Source organism: Mytilus galloprovincialis, chromosome 3 (genome assembly GCF_965363235.1).
Source record: "Mytilus galloprovincialis chromosome 3, xbMytGall1.hap1.1, whole genome shotgun sequence".
In the NCBI taxonomy this organism is placed as follows: Eukaryota; Metazoa; Mollusca; class Bivalvia; order Mytilida; family Mytilidae; genus Mytilus; species Mytilus galloprovincialis.
This window is the reverse complement of record NC_134840.1, coordinates 16,219,354-16,245,512: the sequence shown is the minus strand read 5'-3', so window position 1 is coordinate 16,245,512 and position 26,159 is coordinate 16,219,354. Positions and strand designations below refer to the sequence as shown.

Genomic DNA, 26,159 nt, shown 5'->3' with positions numbered 1-26,159 from the left:
TTATTTCATTAAAGGGTCAGACTAAATTAAATGATATATAGGCCTGAGATCTCTTGCTAAAGTGGAACACTTGCTGTATAAATTTTTTCCAGGGCTGATATTATTTTCTTTGTCCCTTTATTTATAGCTGAATTCTAGCAAATGTGAAATTGGTGTGCTATTGAGCCTTTGTCAGTTATTTAGAGAAAGAAACCCTCTACAGAAAAACTCTTTTGAAATTAATACATAATGGCTCTGTTTTGTATTTAAGGGGCAGATAACTTTAAAAAAAAAAAAAACCAACAGCATGATTATGACAAATAAATAACCAAGAAACACATATAACAGAATACAACTAACGACAACCACTGAATTATAGGTACATACAGAATGAGGCAGTGGTTAAATACATTTGTGAAAGCTCAACTTTCCTTTTTTAACATGGTTTGAATCATCAGATAAATACAAAGCATAATAAACATCTGGCATAAACCCAACAGAAACAACACACCAATCCAAGAGTACTTACAGTAACAGAAAGCAAGTTTAAAGCCAATTACAACTTCAACATAAATGATGTTCTTCAAGACTAAAGTATCATCTACTTTACATCCAATGGATTAAGTGTTAAGATTTCATAAAAATAATAATTTTGACTGCATTATTCATTTGCAGGATTTTTCTGAAACTTAATTTAATGGGGCATCTTTTTCTTTTGTTCATCAATCAAAATAATCACTTCACATTGTGAATTAACAGTACTTGCATGGATTATCTTTCCTTGATTAATGTTGAGAGAACCAAGGCTGTTGAGGGATAACACACTGACTTTTGTAGACTAGTAACTGTGGTGATGGCTTTACATGTGCTTTTAACTTCCATGTTTCATAATGGCCGCAAGCTAGATCATGCCATTGATGTCGATTCTAGTCTTAAAAGTTTAGAAACATCTGACATTTGCTTAGCAAACAAATACAATAATCAAAATTAAAGTTTATCAGTAGAAAACTGCAGTGATATTTTTTGTAGAATAAAACCATTTTATTTACACAAGAAAAGAAACAATGAAAATTCCAAAGGAATTGATTTTAATTCAGTTTGAATTTGTTTTAATACATTTTTGTTTTGTTTGTAAAATTAATATTGTGTTGTTTTTTGACTTGATTCTGTATTCTTTATACACAACTTTGAATTAGTAGATCTATTATCTTAAATTATTAAGCTTTTCTTATTTACATATATATATACTTGCTTTTAGATGTGCTTATACTACAGCCTTTTATGCTTTTCATATAGAAATATGTATAAATTAATACAAAGATAATTATTTGCTTTTTTACCTTTAAACTGTGATGTGCATTCACAGTATTTGAAGAATCATCATAAATTTCTTATTGAAGTTTACATTGGGATGCTTGGAGTATTTTCAGAAATATTGATTTTTGTTATTGAATTATACTTCTAGCCACCACAGTATGTAGGGCAGCCGATGGCACAGCCACAGTCAGCCATGCAGTTCAATCCTTATTCAGTCGGAGTATGTGCCATCCCAACCAGTATGGCATCTGATGGAAATTTAATATCTCAACAGTTACAAAACGTCATTCCAACCCCTATTACAACGTTAGCATCACAACAGAAGTTACAACGGGCGGATCGGCTTGAGGTATACAAATGTGGAAATCGTAATATTAATGTATCCGTAGAGTTTTATGTATGCATAGTAAACTATATGTAGGCAAGAAATATTGCATGGTTTTCTTATACAATGTACTTTCTATGTTATAAAAATAAAAGAAGGTGACCCAACATAAAAGAACAAAATAAAATTAATCAAGTAGGTTACACAAAAGCCGATAGCTGTATGACAGGAAAAGACATTGGCAATTGTGTGTATAGTCGTTGGGCATTTTACACAGAAGCTTATACTATTCAGAAGACATCAACACTTTTGCACATAATGCTTCCTTTGGACATAGTCTGAATTGATTATTCCAAAACCACAGTTTTTACTTTCCTTACACACAATTCACATGTATAGAAAAATATTTATGCCTGTTTTGGGGCAAACTGATTAATAAAAAAAAATCAATCTACAAAATATATTGAAAATATTAAATATAACAAACACTGCCTTGTTTACTTATAAATAGAAAAGCTAGCCCTAAATGGTTAAGGTTATAGTTCAGTGAGGCTATAAGGAGGTTATTTTATGCAATTGTGGTGTTTTTTAATTTTTCATTATTGAAAAATACAAACATTTTTGTACTTTGAAAATTGAAAACTCAAAGAAAATTGAAAACTTCACTATAGTTTTGTAAACTTGAACATTCATAAAATATCCTTTTGTTAACCTCATAGATGCTTATAAGAAGTATGTAGGGCCTGTTTGATTTGGTTGCTAAACTATAACATTTACTTAGCTTGTTCTTGTAAAGTATACAGTGGTCTATTGCATCATTTTGTTATGAAATATTTTATTTGCACTCAAACCAGTTTTGGCTTAACTCCTTGTCTTATATTGGTCTGAATTTACTCCTTGAAATAAAAATCTTTAGATGTATTTATTTCTATCTAAATAATTAATAAGTAAATGTATAAATATTTTTATATTCTTGCAGGTATTGTGTAATTCTGTAAAGAACAGCTAACAGCAAATTTACCTCATTTCTATTTTTCATTTGTTACCATTATTTTTTATTTAAACAAATGGAAAATATAAGCACTTTGAAGCACTATTTTTCACCACAAATTTTAGGAATATATTTTTTTTCTATTTTGGAACGAAACAACAATTTATGAGTAAAAAAATCAAGGTGCTTCAAAATGTTACTTTTCCAATCACAAATAAGTTATTATTTTTAAGATAAAATAATTCTATTATTTAATCACATGACACATCAAAATGTACACGATTGCCAGTTGGTTCGGTTTTTTTTTAATTGAAAAAAATCCTTAGATTTTATGAATTATAATATTCTTAAATATAAAGAAATAAAGCTAGTATAGAACCTGCATCAGTATGTACATTTTGTTCTAAAGATATCTCTCCAAATATTATATAGCCTTGTATTCTTCTTCTACCTCCTTGGTATATAGTTAGTGAAAAATAAAGCATCATTTTATCATTAGTATTATAACTACTTTCCTTAGATTTTTTGGTTAACTAGCTCAGGATAAAATATTTATAATGATATATTTGATACTCACTTTATAATCAACCAACACTATTTGATATCTTCTGAATTCAGTTGATTCAAAATAATTGAAAACAGTATTAAAGCTGTCCACCAAATTTATAAAAAAAACAAAGCCCTTTGGCTTTGGTAAAGTGATGTTTGAATAATTTATTGGAAGCTTCGTAAATAGTGAAATAGGAGATACTAGCATTTCAAATTCTCTTTTATTAATGTTATATATATATCACTAATTTAGAATTACTTATAGCTTTGCCAAATATGTTAATATAAATGACCAATTGCTAAAATATTATTTTCTTTTTTTATCAATTTTGCTCACATGTTTAGATTATTTTGAAAGCTAATTTCCTATTTCAATTTTATTTGCTTAGATATTTTAATATGTAATATTTATGCTTCATTTCAGAGTGTTATTAAATAAGTTTTAAAGATGTTAGAAAATATGAATTTTTCTAAAACTGAAAAAAAAAAAATGATTGAAAATGAAGCGTTTTTGTTTTCCTGCTATTTTACAGGTATGTCGAGAATTTCAAAGGGGAACATGCACGCGACAACCAAATGAGTGTCGTTATGCACATCCTCCGGAAAATGTAACAGTAGACACGACTGACAACTTGGTTACAGTGTGTATGGATCACGTTAAGGGAAAGTGTACACGGGAATCGTGTAAATATTTCCATCCTCCTTCGCACCTGCAGGCTCAGATAAAAGCTGCTCAGCAACGAGCTAACACAGCTGCTGTGCAAACTCAAGCTCTGGTAGGGTTTCCTTCTATGGCACCATGAAGGCAGTGAATTATTCAAAAGAAACAAAGATAATTAATTTTATTAGAAAGCTACAAGATTTTGAAGAAAAAAAAGATAATTTGATAATACTTTTTTTCATATAAAAATAAAATCATGTGAATATTTGCTAAAAAAGTGAAACTGACAAAACCATTTAATTTGAAGAAATTATTAAATTTTTAAAGACAATAATTTTAGTTTTTGAGCAATAAAATGTCAATCACTGCCTGATGATGTCTATGCTATTCTTGTTCTTAACAGTTATCTTTCTAATCACTCTGTTTCCGTGGTTATCTGTAACCATGCTAGCATTTGATTTTTTGCTTTATTATGATATGTAGCACTTTAGCTTTTTATTATTACTACTCTGTTCATGCCAGGTTGCTCCAAACTTAATATTTTTCCATGTTTCATATTCTTATAGTAATTTCTATTTAGAAAAATTTTGCACCAAAAAATTTATGAAAAGCAGATCAAGATTTAACGTTATGTATTTCTTTTCTTTATTCATATATAAGTTTCATTCAGGGGGAAATAACTCTATTTGAAGGGTGTAATATAAAATTACATGAAACATGAAAAAGTGGTAATTTATCATGATATGTTGAAAGTTTTGTATTCTCAAAATTTCTTTAAAAAAAAAAATGTTTGCATAACTATTCTTTTTTTTTTCTCGTATTAAACTGGCATTAACAACAAACTCTTAGCAAGCCTGTATACAGAAATTCCTTGGGTTCACTTGACCTTTGACCTATTGCTATAGAGCACTTGTGGCTACTTTCCAGATCTCCATCTACTTTACTACAGTATTCTTCTATCCAAATCTCCTTATCCTTCACAATAGATAAAGATGTTTTTATTCATTAACACATTTGATTGGTTTATTTTAGTATAATAGGTTATACCTTTAATGCGATACATTTCTTTTGATTGGTCTAAGAAAGTGGACTTATCAAAAGATGTTTAAATTCAAAATATAAACGTTGACAACCAATCAGATGAGATGAATTTACAGCCTTTTGATATTGATATCAGTAGCACCTAAGCTTTTGCCAAGCCTAAAAAAAAATGCCAGCATTTTTAGTAGAACAATATTCTTAGTAAGGTGCCACAAGTAGAATTCATTACATCATTCATCTCAGAAGGATTGCTTCAACTTTGAACTTGGAACTGTTGTCAATGACGTTAAATAATGAACTTGAATTGCATATTTTTTTTTTAAATGCATTAAATTGGTTAGAGATATCTCTCATGAATTACAAAAAAAAACACCTTTGTTCCAATATACAAATTAGGTTTTATAAAGCAGTGTTATGTAATTAAAATATTTTGAAGGAAGAGACAGTTCAAAGTTCACAGTTGAAAAGTCTTCCATGTTATTGTATAGAATACAGCAGCATTTTCCATTTTACTTGGGGGGTATCCTTAAGGTTAAATTGATAAAGAGTTGACAAAGAACTTAGGCCTTTAGATAGTAATGATAGCATAATAGTGGTTAAAATTATATTAATAAGTATATTGTAGTATTTATTATTGACAAGGAAAATTTTCCTACTCACAAACTTTATTGTATATTTTTGAAATGCATTTGGCATGATTTAGATTTTGGACGATTTTTTTATTGTAAATTTAAATAGCTTATTGTTGCATGTACAGAAACTTCTGGATAGAAATTGTCAAGCTTTGGAATGAATAGTAATTTCAATTTTCGTGAGTTCGTTGCTTGGACATTTGTGGAATTATTGCTTTGAGATTGCTTCAGTTTTGTGAATAGGAAACCTTGGAATTTGCTGTTGTAACTATATTGTGTTGAGATTTTTATGGGTACAACTGTGTCGATGTAGTTTTGGCTTCTAAGTTGTCTGAAATATTATAGAATATAAAATAAGAGCATTATATTCAAAAACAGCTGAAATAAATGGAAAAGTGCAAATCATTGTAATGTTTGAAATCAAAAATAAAAACAAATTAATAGGTTTGAAGCAGAGAAATAAACTTTAGATACCTCAGAAGTGAAAATTTAAAAACTTATAAATTCATCTGGATTTGCACTTATATTTGAATTGATAAAACTGCCTTTTTTTCTTAAAATTTTGAGTGAGCATTGCTATCTAGACAATAAACCATAAAATATAAATGGTTATTGTTTCTATAAAAACTTTATATATTGAAACGATAAAATATGACATTATGGACATTTTCTCCTGAATTATCATACTATCATACTTCTATTTATGGTACCTTACTGACAAGTTTATCTTCTATCCTAGAACCAGTAGAAATGCCTATAGAGAAAGCTTATATTGCCTTTATAACACGACTGTCTTTGTTTTATTATAAGAATGGAGAGGTTCACTGTTAGATCAGCAGAAATAACACTCAAATTTTAACAGTTACTGCCACAACTTCTGTTTGGCATTAGAAAAATTTCTAAATTCTAATTGTGTTGCTTAGAATTCAAAACATTTTGTTTTAATATCCTTGAATACATCCAAATTAAACTCATTTATGTATTTGTTTAGCTGATTTTGGGCTATAAAAAGTTATTTTATCTTTACTTATTCAAAAAAGTTTTGTCCAGAATGTTGAATTTGTAATCTTTCTACTCGCAACAATTTTTTTCCTTCAGATTCTTGAATATAAAGTAATTTTATATATAGTTTTAATTTTTCAAAAATCTCTCCATGGTAAAACAAATACAGTAAGTTAATAGGCATTGCAGTCTTATATTCCTGCTTCGGCTGGCAAAAGTAGTTAGCGTAGTCATATGTGTGACAAAAACACCAAAAGTAGGTCAAGTAACATCACATTTTTATTATCGGTAAATATTATATCTGCACATTTTTTAGATCATGTTAAAAAATGTTTTTGAATTTACAAAGATTTTTGCGGATTGTATTTAGGGGATTTTTGGTATATAAAGCATAGCAATGTGTAATAGTGCAAAATCTGTTCATTGCCTGAAACCAGAACAGATACACATATCATTTTATAAACTTATAAGTTTTTGTTTTCATTCAAACCACTTTTTTTTTATAACTGTTTTGTTGTTCTGTATATTTGAATTACTGAGGTTACTTGATCTACAAAACTTTGCTTGAATCACTTCCTGTTGCTATTTACCTCTTCCTTCACACGAAAGGCCGTGTACATTTAAAAAGAAGAAAAAAAAAACGATTTATTTAAATTATTCATTTAAATATTGCAGATCGACTGTTAGTTTTCTATGAAACCTTTTGATATACATCAGGGGGTACCTGTAAAAAGTGAGCATCAAGGCCAAGTCAGTGACCCAGATATAGCATGTCACACATGATTGGTTATATACCTGGAAAGTCAATATCGATACTTCTGATTGGCTGGTTAACCATCAGCCATGTAGTAGTATCGCAGTGGTATGCTTTAAATGTCTGTCATTGGTCAATTCAGTCACATGATGAATATTTTAACCTCTGAACTATTGTATGAATTTTATTTATAAGTTGCTTTGTAGCTTATGGTAGTGTGAAGTTTTAACATATTACTATAGCTGGTGATGTTTTGTTTCACACCTTGCAATGAGATTTTTTTTGGGGGCGGGGAGGGGGGGTTTATTACAAAACCAAAACATACTAAATCCCTTGTAAAAAGTCAAGTATTTATAGCCGTGAATGTTTAAGATAAAGAAAGTGTAAAGTTAGTGTTTATTTGCATTTCATTGTGGAGATATTTTAAGTTAAGTTTAGATTTCATTGTTTTATGTGTGAAACAAAGACCTTGTTAGTGAAAATTTTGCTTGTGATGAATGCAAGAAATTGTTTAGTGGTATTACTATCGTGATAAATAAATTATTATTTTTCTGCTGATATATGAATGTAATAAATATTTTTGTTCTTTGTATGTTGTGGTCCATTTACTTATCTACGTGACAACCAAATCTTTGCAATACCCTGATAACATTAGGGTGAATTGATATCATCTGTAAGACTGTTTAAATATCAGGATAAACACAGAAAATGTTAGATTTCATACATTGGGTAAAATACATAACATAAAGATTACATTTAGTTGTTTGGTTTTAAAAGTGCAGTGGTTAGGTGAGGTTAAAGGTGAAGATTAGTTTCAATTGACAGAAAAGTCATTTATTTTACAATAGTATAAAGCCGGCCATCTTTGCTAAGATATACATGTTGTCCTGCTAAGTTCCAACTTAATTATGAATTCGGGTTTTGTTGACCGAATATCTATATTTTATCAAAGTTTCACCAATTGACTCATAGAACTAGTCTCATCAACATAACTTAAAACCATTGCACAACCTTTAGTCTACTCCAGTAATATTTTTTCTTATTTTGAAGTTCAGTAATATTTTTGTATTAAACATTATTTTGATAAATCTGATAAAAACTACTATCAAGACTAATGAAAATTAAGTTGCCTTCACCAAATGTTCAAAAATGTATATATATCTATTCACATATTTAATAAGTATAGAAAAAAGGTCCATTTATGTGAATTTACTGACACATATGAAGAACAGAAGTATTTTAAACACATATTTATGTTGCATATCATGAAAAAATCAGGTACAAAACTGTTAAAATGCATAGAACTGTACTTCCTTTATATTGTGTGTAGTTAATTTCAGGAATTGTATAATAGATAAAAAACAACATGAGATACAATGTACTTGTTGAACGACATAGGATATTAACCAAACAACATTCAAATATGTTTATTTTAAGGAGCAATAACTTTCAGGGAAAATTTATGAAACTAATCCAGTACTTTTTATTGATTCAGAAAATGAGAAATATATCAGTTGGAATATTTCCTAATTAAGATTATTTAATTTTGGGATAGGCCAAAACAAAATTTTAGATTCTAGCATAGTACATACTTCAAGGATAAAACCAAGATTTGAATTTGCACCTCTTTCAGTAATGAGTATGGTAGTTACTTTATGGAAATGTAGAGACAAAAGTTGACAAATTATTAACTGATATATTCTTTGTTATTAACTACCTGATTTTTTTATCGTATTGATAAAACTATTTATGACCAGTTGCTATACATACTGCACATAGTGTATATCCTTTTGAATGATCTAGCTATTTATATTTTGCAAGGTTATCACTTAAGTGTACTGCTGCCTAGAGTTTATCACTGTCAAATATTTACACCAGGTTATTTTCCTGATTTGAAAAAAAAACTGACCCCTCCTTAAATGACCAAATATTGAAAACGGTGGAAAAATGAAACTTATTATTTGATATTAGAGACAAATGTCCAATTAAAATTCTCCTTTAATGTCCAGTCCCAAAAGAAGGTGTCCTATACTTACTGGTAGATAAGTATCACCAAAGTCCCATTAGAAGGTGTCTATACTTACTGGTAGATAAGTATCACCAAATAACAAAATAGCTGAGTTATATGTTTGGAAGTATATGCATGCTTTAAAGAGAAGACTGAGGAAGTTTACACTTGGAAGGTAGTATGTGTGTTGTGGCTGTTTGTGTTTTCTCTATATACTATTCCATTACTTAGTTTAAAAACCACAAATATATAAAAGAGATTTGATCTAAGAATGACACTTTTTATCCTTATTTTTTGCTGTAGTATTACACAAAGGATAGGTCTTTTCCAGAAATACTAGTTGTATGGAACGGAACCACTACCCTTTATTACTATTAAGGTATATAGTTTCAGAAAGACCAGAGTGATTGTTTAGGATGGATCTGTAGCATTGGTCATTTCTATTCTATTTTCTTGTCCATTACTTTGAGTTACCAATAAGACAGCTGTGTGTTGTAATCTCATAGATAGTTGTACCAGTGGAGCCTTCAACAAAGTTAATGTATCTAGATGTCACTCAGTTTAATTTCCTTTCCAATAGTAGCCCTTCCAACTTCAAATATTTGGTTTTCTGATGAGGTCAATTTCAGTATTTATATTTGATATTCAGTTTCATTAACACATAAATATCTCAATTGCATGTTGACAATAAAGCTCCTTTCCCTTACTCATGCTTCAGTCACTTTAAACACATACTCTTGTCACATGCTGTAAAAGTTTTCAGATTATGTTTACCTGTTGTAGCACTACATATTGACCCCTTCCTTACATAGCAACTTAGTAGCTGTACCACAGATAAGTAACACCAAATGCTATCAACAAAGATTTACTAGCCATTAGACTTCATGATTATGCCCCTTCCAAGAAGCAACAATGAAGTAGGTGTTGCCCTCCTAAGAATTGACCCTTTCTTAAACAACAATCAAGTAGGGTTTGCACTAATTAGTATTGACCCCTTCCATAAATTACTACTAATGGTGAAGCACTACTTATAATTGACCCAATCCTATAGACAATTATTGACTAGCTGTGCACTGATTACAAATGACCCCTCAATTATTGACTAGCTGTGCACTGATTACAGATGACCCCTCAATTATTGACTAACTGTGCACTGATTACAAATGACCCCTCAATTATTGACTAGCTGTGCACTGATTACAAATGACCCCTCAATTATTGACTAGCTGTGCACTGATTACAGATGACCCCTCAATTATTGACTAGCTGTGCACTGATTACAAATGACCCCTCAATTATTGACTAGCTGTGCACTGATTACAGATGACCCCTCAATTATTGAGGCTGATGCACTACTTACTTATGGCCACTTCCACAAATTACAACGGATGGCACCCTACTTAATTGTTCCCTTCTATAGACAACAGTTGACTTACTGTAGTGGTATTTAGTGATACCTTACTCCATAACATGTATTTTCAGCTTACTTTACAGTGTTGGTTTTGCTCATTGTTGAGGACCATATAGTGACCTTGAGTTCTTAACATCCCTGTTTTTTGGACTATGGTGTATACTAGGTCTCATTGGCAATATACCACAACTCTTTATGTTTATAGCTGTAGCACAACTTAGTGATAACTAATTCCATAGCATGAATTTAATAGCTTACTATACAGTATAGGTGTTGCTCATTGTTGAAGTCTGACAGTGCCCTTCAGTAATTTATATCCTTAGGTCTTTTGATCTCTCGTTGAGTCTTTTCGTCAACCATATCAAAACTTAATTTTTATACATAGTAAAGTACTAATTTAGATTTGTTGAGGGGGGAAAATAAGGATATTTAACAGTTTCTGACAGTGCAACAGTAAAGCTAGGTATTTTTAATGTAAGGTTACTGTTCTCTGATGATCATGAAGAAACTGAAGAATAGATTAAATCAGTCCTGTAATCTAGAGTCCCAATAGTAATACTTGGTCAATTAAAACATTGAAATAAAAATGGCAGCCTGGATAAACTCTAAGCAGCAAGACAAATATGTGATAGGAACTAAATGCACTTGGTTTGATTTTCAGCAGTCCTGTCGTTAAGCCTTTTGAACTTTTTAGTTGCAGACATATGACATGTAGCAGCAGTGTATTACATCTGGCTTCAAATGTCAGAATAGGAAGACATTTTGTTTTATCTTTCTTTTCTTTATGCATGATAGTTTTATTCTTTTTTAAAGCACAAGTATATATTAATCTTGTACTACTTGGCAGAGGTTGTTGATCTGTAATTAACACAGCTATTTATTATATGTTAATACTCCAACCAAGATGTAATTATTTTTATTCCTAACAAAAATTCAAAACAAGGAAATCAAAAAAATAATTACATCTTCTTTGTAATCTATTCTTTAAATCGACCAGGCATGATTTTTCTAAACAATTTTTCTGCTTTATTTGTTAGCAGGGAGAATTTGACCACACTAAGACAACATACAAAAGTGCATGACTGATTGACAAATTTACTGATGGTGCTGTTTTTTCTTTTTTATTTTCATCTTCCCATCATGCCTTGTGCTGCTTGCTGTTGTCATGTGCTGCCAACCCTGCCATGCCGCCATTTCATTGGCCGAACGCCATGTACTGTGCTCTGCATACTAATTAGCCGCAAGTTGTAGAGGTCATTCAAGGGAAGAAGCGACCTCGAGACCCAACTGATGATCTTGTTCTGGTACTATATCCCAACAAGCTTTTGCATGTAGCTGTAGTATGCTTGTGGAAAACTTTTGCACTGTCACATGACCATCACCTGACCTGGCCTCTATAAATAATAGCTTTTATATTTAGACATTGTTCAATGTAGCCTCATCTAAGTTTTAGATGAAACTGCATTGTTTATTTTAGCCATTTATTGTTTCACAAGCATTTAAACAATATCACGCAGTGCATGACTGCTATTTTATATTTTCTTGTGGCTTTTAATTTCTTTTTTTATACAGAATTTGGATTTGGAGATTGCCCCCAAAGAAACCTCAAAATTCAGTTTTTGACGATGTCATGTGATTTTGCAAAATCAAAATTCGATAATTAATTTTTCAAATTGAAAGTAATAAAAAAATAGATAAAATAACATTGAATAACTATTTCAAAATAAAACGAGCCGTGTCAGACATAGATATGTCAGTATTATTGCATTGTATATTTATTTATATATATATATATATTAATGTAGAAATTCTAAAACTGCTTGGATTGTACATATAAAATATACTAGAGACTGAAACTTGAGTTTTGCTTGAGAATTATGTAGACTATTAGTTACTTTGTTTCTGCGGTGATTGTTTTCTTTTACGTGCATTTTGGGTTTGGGCATTTACACAGAAAAGTATTGACATTGCATACAACACAATAACACTAGGTTTTGGCCAGAGGGCTACAGGCTAGATTAAAATTAACTCATTTTATTTTTATTTTTAAGTTTTGTAATGCTTTTTAGCTTACGTTATTATAATTTTTAGTTTTTCCTTTTATTTTCCGTATTGATGCATGGTACGTTGTTTTTTTGTAGCAAAACTCAATGCCTACGATGATTCCATACAAGAGAGTAGCGATCGCTGATGGAAAGAGTCCAGTACCTGCCATGTATCAACAACCTATGAATATTGCAGCGTACCAGCAGGCTATAGCAGCCATGCAAGGACAACAGTACTTTCCGCTAGCTTGTAAGTTTGGATGGATAGGTTCAGTTCTTTTGATAAACTGTTTGTCAGGTTGGAAGGTATTCACCAGTCAGACAGTAATATAATATATTCCTTTGAATCAAACCTGGTGAGGGTCACTTATTTTGCTAATTCCCATCTTTAAGATTCAGCCTTATAAACTTTATTTGTATCTGAAACGGAAAGATTTTCTAGATTTCTGGTCATTTTACTTGTATATGAGTTGATGTTTGTATACATCGGCAGTACAAAAAAATAAAGGTTTGCCTTGGAAAAAGGGCCAATCTTCATGCACTGAATTACTGGCACTCTTTAAATCCCATATCAAGATGATTAATTAGACTGCATTATCATTTGTATTTATCATGGCTGAGCTGTTGCTTGGCAGATACAGCTTTTTAACAAACAGGCTTATTTTTTCTGTAAATATTTAACTAATTATTAAAAAAAGTATTATTTATCATAGAATAATATTTTTCATTCATATTAACTTTTTATCAATATTAGTAATGTAAATAAATCCAAACATTCTTGTTTTAAATTTTCTGTAAGAAAGCTGTATCTGCTTAAATTTTTGTTGCTGAAAGCTTGATATGCATTGTTATACTAAACTGATCACTTTAAAAAGCAGGGAAAAATCCTGGGTTTTAGGGGCAGGGCACCTCTTATATACAAGGTTAGGCGTTAGGATGTAACACTCAAATAGGTCACCATTTCAAGCTTGAAAATATGTAAATAGGTTGGGAAAAACTATCAGAAATATATGATTAAGTCAATTAAGTTCCCATAACTCCTTTATTCTGCCTGGTTATTTTTTTATCAACCAATTTTCTCTCTTTTGACACTTTGGTATTACTCTCTTACATTACTTACCATGAAACCAAAACAATATTCGGGAAAATTTTACATGTTTACCTATGCCTTGTATGAAAAGGGTGGGTTAACAGAATCCCAGCCGCACCCCTTATCAATTAAGTATACAATTGGTACCCCCAAGGACAAATCTGTCCCACTCACAGCTATGATATTAATTTATTTAATTGTCCACATGTTGTTATAAATACAGGGCTATGTGCAGGAACAAATAAAATAAGATTTAAGGACCTTGCTGGCTTAGTCTGATGAATATAACGAAGATTGTGATTGTGGTCAAGGAAAGTTGTTTTAAACTATCTTCCAAAATAATAAAATTTTTTGCTTATAATTGTATCAATCTACTGAAATATATGCTGTTTGTTGTGGAAATATCCAGTTTGCATGTGTGAAGGGTTTCCCCATAAATCTACACTATAAGGTGACAAGTGTTTCAGAAATTTGATACATTGGTTTGATCCAAGAACAATCTGATGACATTTGTAGAATTGGTAGATTTTGCTTATTGCTTTTTGATTTTCAAACTTCCTAAAATCTGACCTCATATCTGAATGACCTTGTACAAAAATGTACCTTATTATATGGGTAGAATATGAGATACATGTATCAGGTTGTAAAACTAGGAGGTAATAACTGAAATGAAATTGTTTTATAGACAGCAAAGCTGGTCCAATGAATGGAGCACAGATTTACCAGCCTACTTTCTCCACTATGCAGATGCAACAGGCTCCAGTAACAAGTGAGTTATTTCCCTTGAATGAGCTCTTCTAATGTATCTCACCTATATTATTTCCGTATACTAGGGATAGATTTAATCGCAGTAAAGGAGAAAGGACTGGTCTAATTCTGATTAGTTTATTCACTGATTTTAAGTGCATTAATACTCATTCATATTTTCATACTTTTATCTTTTACTTCAAAAATAAAGAAAAGTTACAAAAATGATTAAATCTAAAGCATAGATAAAATTGTTTTGAAAGATGAGTATTGATACACACATACACTTAACACCCAAGATTATAATCAACAGGCAGCATATGTATGTAGATCTACTTCTGGAATGAAATCTGTGGAATGACTTGATCACATTAATGTGGATAAATCTTTAGTTAATGATCTCTGTGGAATGACATGGTTCACATTTATGTGGATCTTCCTCTAGAATGAACTCTGTGGAATGAAATGATCACATCATACCTGTTATATCGAATGAACTCTGTTGAATGCCCATCTTAAACTATAACCTTCCCAATGAAGAATGATCATACATTTACATTTTCAATACTAATTTTTCACTTTTTTAGAATCACAAGTTGTTTTTCATGTGTGACTATTGCATGATTTTACTCTGGATAGACTAAATTTAAGTTGTCAAGGACATCTGAATGTTAAATTTGTGAGAAATTGTTTACTTATTGTTACTGTCTATAGAAATACTTAATAGATAGCTTAATAGCTTCTCATTATTTGAAATGATCCCCATTAAAATATCATGCAGTAGTCACCACTAATCTACACATAACTAAACATCAATACATGTTGTAGCATATTAATGGTTATAGCACATTTTTAGTTGTAATAATTTATTAACATTGCTTTTCTAATTTTCATTTGCATTTTATGTTTTATTGTATTTATTGTGTATTTATTTAACATTTTAATTTAACTAATTTTCACACTGTATACCCATATGAAAGATTGTTTAAGTTTCTCATTTTAAATCAAAGGTCTATCAAAATGGATTATTCATGAATTTTGAATTTGATGTAAAAAAATTAAAGAGAAACTGAACAATATTTTATTATGGGCCTTAGCCAATGAAATTGTTTTATTTCATTCTTTTCATGCTCTTCCTCCTGTGTGCTTTATAATTTGCTTTGGTCACCTGCATGTGGTGCTCATTTGCTTCAACATCTGCACCAATTTAACTATTGCCATGACAACTACAGTGCCACTGGTAGTAAACCCTGCTGAAGCTGGCGCCGCCCTGGTGACAGCCCCTGCGACCTTGATACCTACTAACGCACAAAGCGTAAATTACTTTGACCAGAATGGACAGGTAGTGTTGTGTAATGTGATTCTGCTAGGTTAATTGACAACCAAGTAAGGGGGGACAGTAAGGGAAATTTGTACAACCACAAATATACAAAGTATAAATCACAAAGTCAGTGCACCACTAACCATTACTAATTGTACTAATGATCAACACATAATACAGTAGACTTATCCAAACCTTAGAATTTTCTTTCTTAGCTAGATAGTATTTTCATTGAAATTTAATTTTAAAGATTATGATTTGCTTTCTTATACAAAAAAAAAGACAACATGCTAGATTAGCTAGAATACAATGTAACTATCCAAATAAAAAAGCTTCAATGCTGGCCAGATACTGTTGCCACTGACAAATATAAACAATTCTATTTCGCAGTAGACAAAGGCAAGTTAACTTAACTTCTATGCTTCAAGGGAATAAGCAGTTATACTGTTCTTTTATTTGACAAAATCTTTCATTGAGAAATAAAATAATTATTGTAGACAAATTCCTTAAAGTTAAGATAAAACCTGTAAATTGTTAACAGATAATGAACTGGATTTTTGTCGAGCCTTCGACTTTAGTCGAAAAAGCGACACTAAGCGATCCTACATTCCGTCGGCGGCGGCGGCGGCGTCCACAAATATTCACTCTGTGGTTAAAGTTTTTGAAATTTTAATAACTTTCTTAAACTATACTGAATTTCTACCAAACTTGGACAGAAGCTTGTTTATGATCATAAGAAAGTATCCAGAAGTAAATTTTGTAAAAATAAAATTCCATTTTTTCCGTATTTTACTTATAAATGACTTAGTTTTTCTGCGAGGAAACATTACATTCACTCTGTGGTTAAAGTTTTTAAAATTTTATTAACTTTAATAAACTAACCTTGATTTGTACCAAACTTGGACAGAAGCTTGTTTATGGTCATAAGATAGTATCAAAAAGAAAATTTTGTAAAAATAAATTTCCACTTTTCCGTATTTTACTTATAAATGGACTTAGTTTTTCTGCGAGGAAACATTACATTCTCTCTGTGCTTAAAGTTTTTAAAATTTTTATAATGTTCTTAAACTATCCTGGATTTTTACCAAACTTAGACAAAAGCTTGTTTCTGATCATAAGATATTATTCAGAAGTAAATTTTGTAAAAAAAATATTCACTCTTTCTGTATTTTACTTATAAATGGACTTAGTTTTTCTTCCAGTTAACATTACATACAGTCTGCAGTTAAAGTTTATAAAACATTTTTTAGATTCATAAACTATCCTGGATTTTTTTACCAAACTTGGAAGCTTTTTTCAATCAAAAGACAGTATCCAGAGGGAAATTTCTATTGATGTTTTCCCTCATTTTTGTTGAGTCTGCGATTAACAGCAAAAGTAGGCGAGACACTGGGTTCCGTGGAACCCTTACGAATTTTTAAATATTTGATCCCTTTACATCAAAAGTTTTTTTGTAATTTTCAAAAATCTATTAAATGAGATCTATGAAAGCAACTGCGACTAATTTCACGACAAATCTTAAAAAAAAAATAGTCTTAAGTCATGAATAAGTCGTTAACCTTTTCAGAATAACTTTTTTTTTTTTTTGAAAGGCCCTGATGTTACAAATGAACATGACAAACGTCCTAATCCTACAAGATGTATGGATGTAGTTTTATGCAGGCTATTATGCATGTTTACATGTTTTATTTTTGTTATTTTTATTTTTATTTTCATTGCTTTCCCTTATCTTTTCTTATTTATATTTGTTCATTTTTATTTTGTTTAATTTACCAAATATAGCTGTTGTTGATTTTCTGTATATGCACTTCACATGATAATCACAAATCATAGATCTAACAATATCATTACAGGAAAGACAATGAAGCCTAAAACATAACATTGTTTAATAAGCAATCATTGTTTTTTTCATTTACTTCTGAAACAAACGAATATTTGTCAGCAAAAAAATCCTTACTGAGAGTCTGGTTTTGGATGGATTTAAGTCTAAATCTCCCTTGATCTTCAGACAATAGTCTCAATCTACTTTGGTCTCGAGTGAATGAATTTCTCTGTCTTTGGTGGATCGAACTAGAAGTCTTCCAAGTTTTTTGGTTCTCAGAGTCTGATGGGAGGTAGTCTCTGTCTTTTATCATTTCAGGTAGATAGTAGTCACTGTCTCCTTTCGTCTAAGATGGATTGTAATTTATGTCTTCTGTGGATAGTTTTCTCAGTCTTCTTGGGTCTAAAAGATGGTAGTCTCAGTCTCTTTTGGTCTCCAGTGACGAGATGTCTCAGTCTCCTTTTGTTTTAGTCTTTGTTTGATATGAAGTATGAAGTTATTTTGGTGTCATATGGAAAGTAGTCCCAGTGTCTGATAGATAGAAGTCGCTCTTATTTTGGTCTTGGATGGATAATAGTCTCAGTCTTCTTTGGACTTTGACGGATAATATCTCAGTCTCTAGTGAATTGAAGTTTCATTCTTAGTTGGTGTTCATTGAATAATAGTCTCAGCCTCCTTTGGTCTCTGGTGGATAATATCTCAGTCTCTAATGAATGGAAGTCTCAGTTCTTTTTATGTCTCCGTTGAATAATAGTATCAATTTCCTTTTGTGTCTGTTGGACTGTTGTCATCTCTGTTTCCTTTTGTCTCTAAAGGAAATCCGTTTCAGTCTTTGGTAGATATAAATCTCAATCTACTTTGGTCTTGATTATTCTCAGTCTCATTTAGCCTTGGATTGATAGTATTCTCAGTCTCCTTTTGTCTCTTATTGATAGTAGTCTTAGCCTCCTTTGGTCTGTTTGCTATGCGCCGGCGTAAAGTCATCAATGTGCTGATGGATCGTCGTACGATGTAGATGTAGATAGTATTCTCAGCCTTTGGTCTTTGATAGATAATTTACGGTCTTTGTTGGTCTCTTCTGGTTAATTTTCTGAATTGTATTTGGTATATAGTGGATGGTTGTCTCAGTTTTGTTTGGTCTCTGTTGGAATGTAATCTCAGTCTTATTTGAGATGGATAGTTTTCTCAGTCTCCTTTGGTCTGCAATGGACAGTAGTCTGTCTGCATTGGACTTGGTTTGACATTTATCTCGGTCTATTATGGTCTCCAGGGATAGTTAAATCAGTCTCATTTGGTCTGTAATGGACAGTAGTCTGTCTGCATTGGACTTGGTTTGACATTTATCTCGGTCTATTATGGTCTCCATAGTAAAATAAGTCTCCTTTTGTTTATATTGGATAGTAGTCTTGTCTCCTTTGGTCTCCAGTCAGTTGTTGTCTCGTTAGGTCTTCTTTTGTTGCTGTTTGATACTGGCATTCTCTTTTGGTTTCTTTGAGATAGCTGTCTCATTTGTAATCCCTTTTGGTCTCTTATTGATAGTTGTTTCATTGGCAATTTCATTTGATCTGTTGGTTACTTGTCTTGTCAGCAATCCTACCACATCTCCATATTTTATATCAAGTCAATAAGAAGTGCATTGAATTTTTACCATCCACAGAACTCATATATATCTATCCTTTGTTTTAACATTGCAAAAAGGAAATATCATAGAACCAGTGACCATTTTCCGGTTTTCAGCTTTTTTACCATGTAATAAGAACTGTGTTTGAAAGTAAAATGTTATCACAACAAAAAAGAAAATTTAATTGTAAAAGTAAATTGTAATGCTTAAAGCTGTCAGGTGCAAATAAGAATAATAGCCTGCAAAACATGTTTACCAAAATATTAATTTAGTACCAGAACATTGTAAACTCATAAGGATAACATTTTTGTTGAAGACCAATTGCTAGTTTCCACAGAATTAATTCATGAAACCTTTGAGTTTTCATGTCTACCTGATCTTTATATAATTTTTCAACTTTTTGTCAATTTAGGAAAAGAATTATATTATTTTTCCTGAATCATAACATAGTTGTTAAATTTTTTATCTGTGAGAGTATTTTTTACTTTTCCCTTATTATCTTTATCTGTTAAGATATAGCAAAAAGGGGACATAGCTATTGCTGCTACTTTCCTGGAAACATAACTTATGGACGCTTTACCCTCTGAACAGTTATTCCTGAAGACAAAACTAATAGCTGCTTTAACCTCTAATCCAGTTCATTGTCTGCTAACTAATTTTAAACAATACAACTAACGCTAGACTATTTCAATTATTTAATTTAATACATATGAATGAGTTATATAAAATAGTAATTGATTCACAAACTGCAGGCTATTAATGTATAAATTGTATATTTTGCTGTTACAGTTACTGGACAGCCTCCCAGCATGCCGAGATTTTAGGTTAGGCCAATGTCAGAGGCCAACATGCAAGTATGTGCATGTACTTGAAGGTGAGTTTTGTAACTATTAGGCCATCAAAATTAGTTTATATTTAACATTCTCATGTATTTTGTGAAATAATATATAACACAGTTTTTTATTATTTTCAAATGCTATTTGAGAAAAGCAGACCATTTTTAGGAATCTGAAATGGCTATTAATATTTTCCCTGTTCCTATGTCTAAACTTTTGTTTCACAAAAAAAGTTACAAATTTAAGAGGTCATCCATTTAGTATATTTGTTTGCCTTTCGTTTATTTCTTAACTGTAGATTTCACAAGAGTCTGATGCTGTTAAATATAGACTTTTTAAGGTGGTTTTATTTTCTGGCATGTGTCTCAGAATGTAAGATATTGGGATGTTAATCCAGAAAGGACTGTGAAAATACATAAGGGGTTGTTTAAAAGTGTGCTCTACATTCTTGAGGTTATTTTGAAAAGGCAGAAACAATATAACAGCAATTTCTTATATTTTAATTCAAAATTACTTTTTTAAGGAGTAATTCACAAACAAAATGTTGATGACATCACTGTCTCATGACAAACTTATGTCAATGAGCTGATAGACAAAACAATATTTAGCCACTCATGCAGAAGACATATTACATCCAAAATCAAATTATTTAAAAATATGCACATCCAGTAATAAAAAATTTGATAAGTCATATTCATAAAAAAAAAAAAAAAAGTGAACAGGAACAGCTCCAGTATATGTGCAGCAAGTTTTATTTAAATAACATGAACAAAAGCCAATAAATGTCCATCACAAAGCACATTGAGGAGCCAATGATTGTACATAGGTCTACAATGTTGTTTAGTTGTTTGATGGGATTGAAAACATGTGATCCACACTGCACTTGAAAGCTTAGAAACTAGAAAATGATTCACACCTAAATTTATTAAAAACAAATGCCTGATGTAGATTATTCAGCAATTTGTAAAAACATGATATTTCTTAACTAATATACCTTTTATTTATAGCTGTATTTTGCCGCTAAATTAAATTGTACTTTGTTTTACAGAATATGTTGAAGTTGGGGATGGAAAAGTTACAGTCTGTCGTGATTCTGTCAGAGGAAAATGCACACGTCCCATGTGCAAATATTATCATATTCCTGTAGAACTTCCACCTGCAAAATGACAGTGAAAGTTTCTTCCAAACATCCAAGTGATGTCAAATCTGTCTTTATTATAATGTTTTAATTGACTATATGATTCCTGCCATTGGATAAAGAGTTGAATTGACTTGTTATACATTTTAACACAAGTGGCCATTTCATTAGAAAGGTGCTATTTAGATAATTCTTTATTGTTTGTCTCCGGTGACACACAAGTTAATGGTTGCCATATTATTTTCAGACACATTCAACTACTTTGCCAATGCTGAATTAAGATAATTTTCCCGTGATGTATGGACATAGTAATTAACATATTTGTTCAACTGTGCCATGTTTAGTTCTCCACACACGTACACAATTTTGCTCAAACCTTCTACAGTTTGATAATGTGTTCAGTATGATCTATCGGCTTGCAAGCCTTAGCTAATTCATACTACGCAAGTTTTTTATAACAAGTAAGGGTTAGTTACGCATCTCTACACAATTGTTACATAGCAATGCAGGATAATATAAATAGAGAAGTATTCAGTCACCATTGTTTGGCTATAAAAAAGATATGTTTGTAAGTTAAACATTTCAAGACTTGGTTTTACAAAACAAATTTACATAAATTGTACAAAACTATAATAATTGTATCAAACAATGGTGACCTACTTTTTTATCTGATGTGCGATAGTGAGCTAATTTATCAAGGAAAGTCCAATGCTTCAACATATGTCTTCATCACAAACTGCTAGCAAATTTCTGCTATCAGCTTTGTGTTAGTATTTTTCTACTTTGTTAATGAGTTACTTTAGTTTGAATATTTTGACCTTCACATCTCTATTTTAGAACAATAGACTAGTCCTACATGGAATAGTTTATTGTTTTAAAATAAAGATTGGAGAATTGTTGTAAATTATATTTTTTGATGAAAATGGTGCAATCATAAAAATGCACATTAGAATAAAGTCATTTAACATTACAAACCCTTAAAATATAACATTTTTCACAGTTTGTTACATTCAGACTTAATTGATTTTGATAGCTTGTAAGCAATCAAAGGACTTGAAAGACATATATTCAGTCAAACCTTATGTCCAGTTTACCTACATACTGATAATTTCCATGAAATTCCCTCCCATCTGTATGTAAAAAGGAAGTTAATATTTTATTTTGATAGTTTGAATTTGTTTTATTTTTGACTCTGTTCTGTTAAATGACTTTATCGTGTTATTATTTGATATGAACAAGTTTTATTTGAATGTTTTTAATAAAATGTGCCATATAATGAAATGTTTTTTGGTCCTCGTGTGACCCACAACCTACAACCAATTTCAACCATTTTTCTGACTTCTTTACAATATTTTATTTTTGTGTTTTGTGGTGGTAGTCATGTACAATGTATAGTGCTAATTTCTAAAGGTGTAAATATATTCATTACAAGTTGTACAGCGTATCTTCCCTTTATTTTATACAGATACAAAAATTATTTCTAAACCCAAGTTTTTTTATAAGTAATTTATTAATACTTATAATGTTGTTATTTACTACAAAGTGATTTTAATGAAATCTTCTATATTTTCTTAAGAATTCATACACAATTTAGGATTTTAAAGATTTGGATTTTAGCTTTGCACTTCTTATTGTAAAAATATAATAGTTTAGAAAAAAAACACTAATTTTTTAAAGATGCTTGAAAGCTTCTCTTTTATAGTAAATTTTCTATGCAAAATTAGCAAACTGTAGGTTTGCCCATAGGTGAACATTAAGTTTATTTTTATCCCCTCCCAAATTGAAAAAAAAGTCAAGTTCCTTCTTTTTGTTATCTTTATGCCAAATTATGTAATAAATTTTGGTCAAGAAATTGATTTAAGAAAAAATAGTGATACTTATTTCCAGTAATGGATAAATTTTGTCTCAGTCATTTTCCCCACAAAATATTGTCTCTAGCAAAAAGAATTATTTGAAGTTTTTTGAGTGTTGTCCATTTGTTAACTTTTTAAAATCTATTTGAATATAATTTCTTAGGAATATATAGTGCTGTACTTGCTGAAAATTTTCTGATGACTTTTTTTATATCGAAGTGCCATAAATATGTCTTAGTCTTCAGTTCTATGAACATTTACAAAAATATGTCTTTTTAAAGTGTTTTTTTAGTTTGCCAAAACTTATATTTAAATCATGATCTCTTATGAAAGGTATCTCTAGAAAATGAAATGAAAAAATAGAAATGTTTTATTACGTTGAAAATAGTTACATCAAATTTTCCAGTAAATTGTAAACTTAATATTTTATTAAAAATTTATTGAAACTTATATTTTTTATTTCCAATTTTTTAGAATTTCAATATACTGCAATTATTTAACAAAAAATAATTTTATTTTGAAATGATTATTTTTTCTCATCTATTTCATTGATGCCATATCAACTTGTTACTTTCTCAATTGTTTACATGACAAACTGTTAAAATTATTTGTGATATTATAATGTTAGTGTGTAGTTTTAGTCATTTGTTAACAGTGGTTTTAATAAGTGTCATCTTTTTTTCATTATTTTTAAATCCAATCTCTGCTATATTTTTTTTAATATTAAATGAGACATAACACAGTTAACATTAAAACCAAAGTCTTTCTAACCCTATACTACGCAAGTTAACTATTGTGTTCTGTCTTTTAGTTGGTGCTTTGTTACAAATTTTTCATTTCTATTTTTATTTTTGTCTTTGTTAGATGCATTTAAAATGTGTCTTTACAATTTAATTTGCCAGAAGAACACCCATGTTTCAAAAGCTTATAATATGATTTCAATTTTGAACATAAGAAAATTGATCAATTGATAATACAGTTTTAAATTCATACAAAAATTATTATGAAATATTTGAAAGAAATTTTGGTTTAAAAAATGAATTTAAAACATAAAAATGCATGTTTAAAGTAAGAACAGCCTAGAAATAAGTTGTGTCTCTCCTACCAGCATATTTTTAAACTTTTATTTTTTTATTCCCAAGCAGAGATTGGATATTTCATTTGTATAAAACAAACTTGTTGAATGATCACATTATATTAGTCTAAACGCTGTGTGTTAAACACGCAGCAAGGAATGTGTTCTTTGTTGTATGAATGTTACCATAATTATTATGACATGTATATATATTTTTTGATTACTCCAATTCATGCATTGATTATATGGATAGAAAAAAAGGAACATCAAATGTTCGCTTTCAAGATATTTTGGTGTAAAATTATAGAGATTTTGTCTTGGGCAAAGTTTTTTATATAAGAAATCCGAGAAGTCTAAGCTTGCATACCAGTAGTGTGAAACAATTAACGGTATGAACCATTATAAATGTAAATGGCTTTGTTTGCTTAAGTGTGAACAATTGAGGTGCAATTATCTATGTTGGAACAAAATTGAAATGAATTGTGTATAATTTTTTCAAAAATTCAAATTTTTAGAAATAAAGATTTTAAGTGTTTTATTTGTACAGCAAAATCTCAAAAATAGAATAAATTAATATTATTGGATGAACATAATTGTTCCTGTCAAAATTTGTTCTTGCATAGATTAAATCTCAATTGTTCAAAGGACTGTCAAACAGTTCTCTCAGCAAGTGCCCATCAGTATATTTAGCAGCTGCTTCTGAAAATGAAATTTTAATTGTGTGTTGTAATAATTGGTCATCCAATCAGATTTGCTGTTTCAAACCAAAAGAATTGAAGCAGTTTGAAAGATGGCAGGCCATTGGATTTTAGAATTACATCTAGGTGGATAAATCTGATTGGATTGTCAATAGCTAACTAAAATTGATTCAAAGAATGTGAAAATATCTTGGAAGGATTATCAATACTTGTTGTTAAGAATAATTATTCACGGCTTGATTTTTAACAACTTAAATGGTAAATTATGCATGCCTTGTAGTTCATATCAGCAGCCATCATATTATATATCTTTGTCAGCCGGTGATGGTTTTATTTGAACTCACAAAAACAACATCATTTATTATTTACATAATGATTTTGTGCTAATTTTGCACAGATTCACTTACAGAGCTATAACATGTAGAATTGCTTAAGCTTATTTGCTATAAATGCGTCCATAAGGACATCATGTTGCTTACAGTGTGTTGTTTGCTTTAGCTTGTAAAGGACTCTGAAAGAGAAGCATAAATAAATATATGATTTAGAATATAACCATTATACATACTAGTAAACTGTGTTGTGCTCTTTTTCTGCATGATCTCACTTCCTTTGTCCTTTTGCAGTGAGCTCCGGCTCAAGGTTTTAGAGTGTTCTTATATTTACACCTAGCAAGAATTTCCAGCCGACACATCATCTTTTAGATGCATTGTGTCAATATTTGCCTTTAAAGCAGCAGTCTTGGTATTCGAACAAAAGGCATATGTAGTGAAAACTAACTGCCTTTACTATAGAGTTTTTTTCTATGAAATATAATGTTTGTATGCAGAATTATCACAGGCAATTTAAATCGCTGCTAAATAGTGGAAAACAGTCACTTTTTAAACCAACTTTATTCAAAGCCGGCTATATTTTATATCTCTGGATTAGAATTTAAATAAAACAACCAATGGCAAGAAAATTGGGCATTTAAGAATATGTGTTCAAGTTAATAGGAAAAGGAATATATTCATATATATTTCTGACATGGCCCACAGACCAACACCAGATATGCATTTATATAATGCCTTTTGTTTGAATACCATCAGTTCTTTTCTCTGTTCATTAACTTAGAATGTGGAAAGCTTTGGAACAAATGGTGTAGATTTCCTGTTTAAAACAGTAGCTGGTGCAATGTGTGTGTCGGTTTGTTGGTAATAACATTATTTGCAAGTCACAATTTGAAGACACATTGACTAAAAATTGG

General features: G+C 30.4%; 1 protein-coding gene across 20 annotated transcripts in view; it reads left to right on the top strand.

The window, feature by feature from the left end:
- Positions 1-25,488, top strand: part of LOC143067267 (muscleblind-like protein 1) — a 123,963-nt gene extending 98,475 nt beyond the window's left edge. For 10 of the 20 annotated variants that reach the window (XM_076240377.1, XM_076240376.1, XM_076240385.1 and 7 more), the window contains 8 exons: positions 1,445-1,645; positions 3,695-3,937; positions 11,909-11,974; positions 12,812-12,965; positions 14,491-14,574; positions 15,785-15,894; positions 20,106-20,190; positions 21,201-25,488. In XM_076240377.1, the coding sequence (XP_076096492.1) occupies positions 1,445-1,645; positions 3,695-3,937; positions 11,909-11,974; positions 12,812-12,965; positions 14,491-14,574; positions 15,785-15,894; positions 20,106-20,190; positions 21,201-21,319 (1,062 nt within the window). In that variant the 3' untranslated portion in view covers positions 21,320-25,488. The remainder of the gene's footprint in view (positions 1-1,444; positions 1,646-3,694; positions 3,938-11,908; positions 11,975-12,811; positions 12,966-14,490; positions 14,575-15,784; positions 15,895-20,105; positions 20,191-21,200) is intronic. The other 10 variants (XM_076240390.1, XM_076240391.1, XM_076240393.1 and 7 more) reach the window with 6 other exon arrangements.
- The last annotated feature ends 671 nt before the right edge of the window (positions 25,489-26,159 follow it).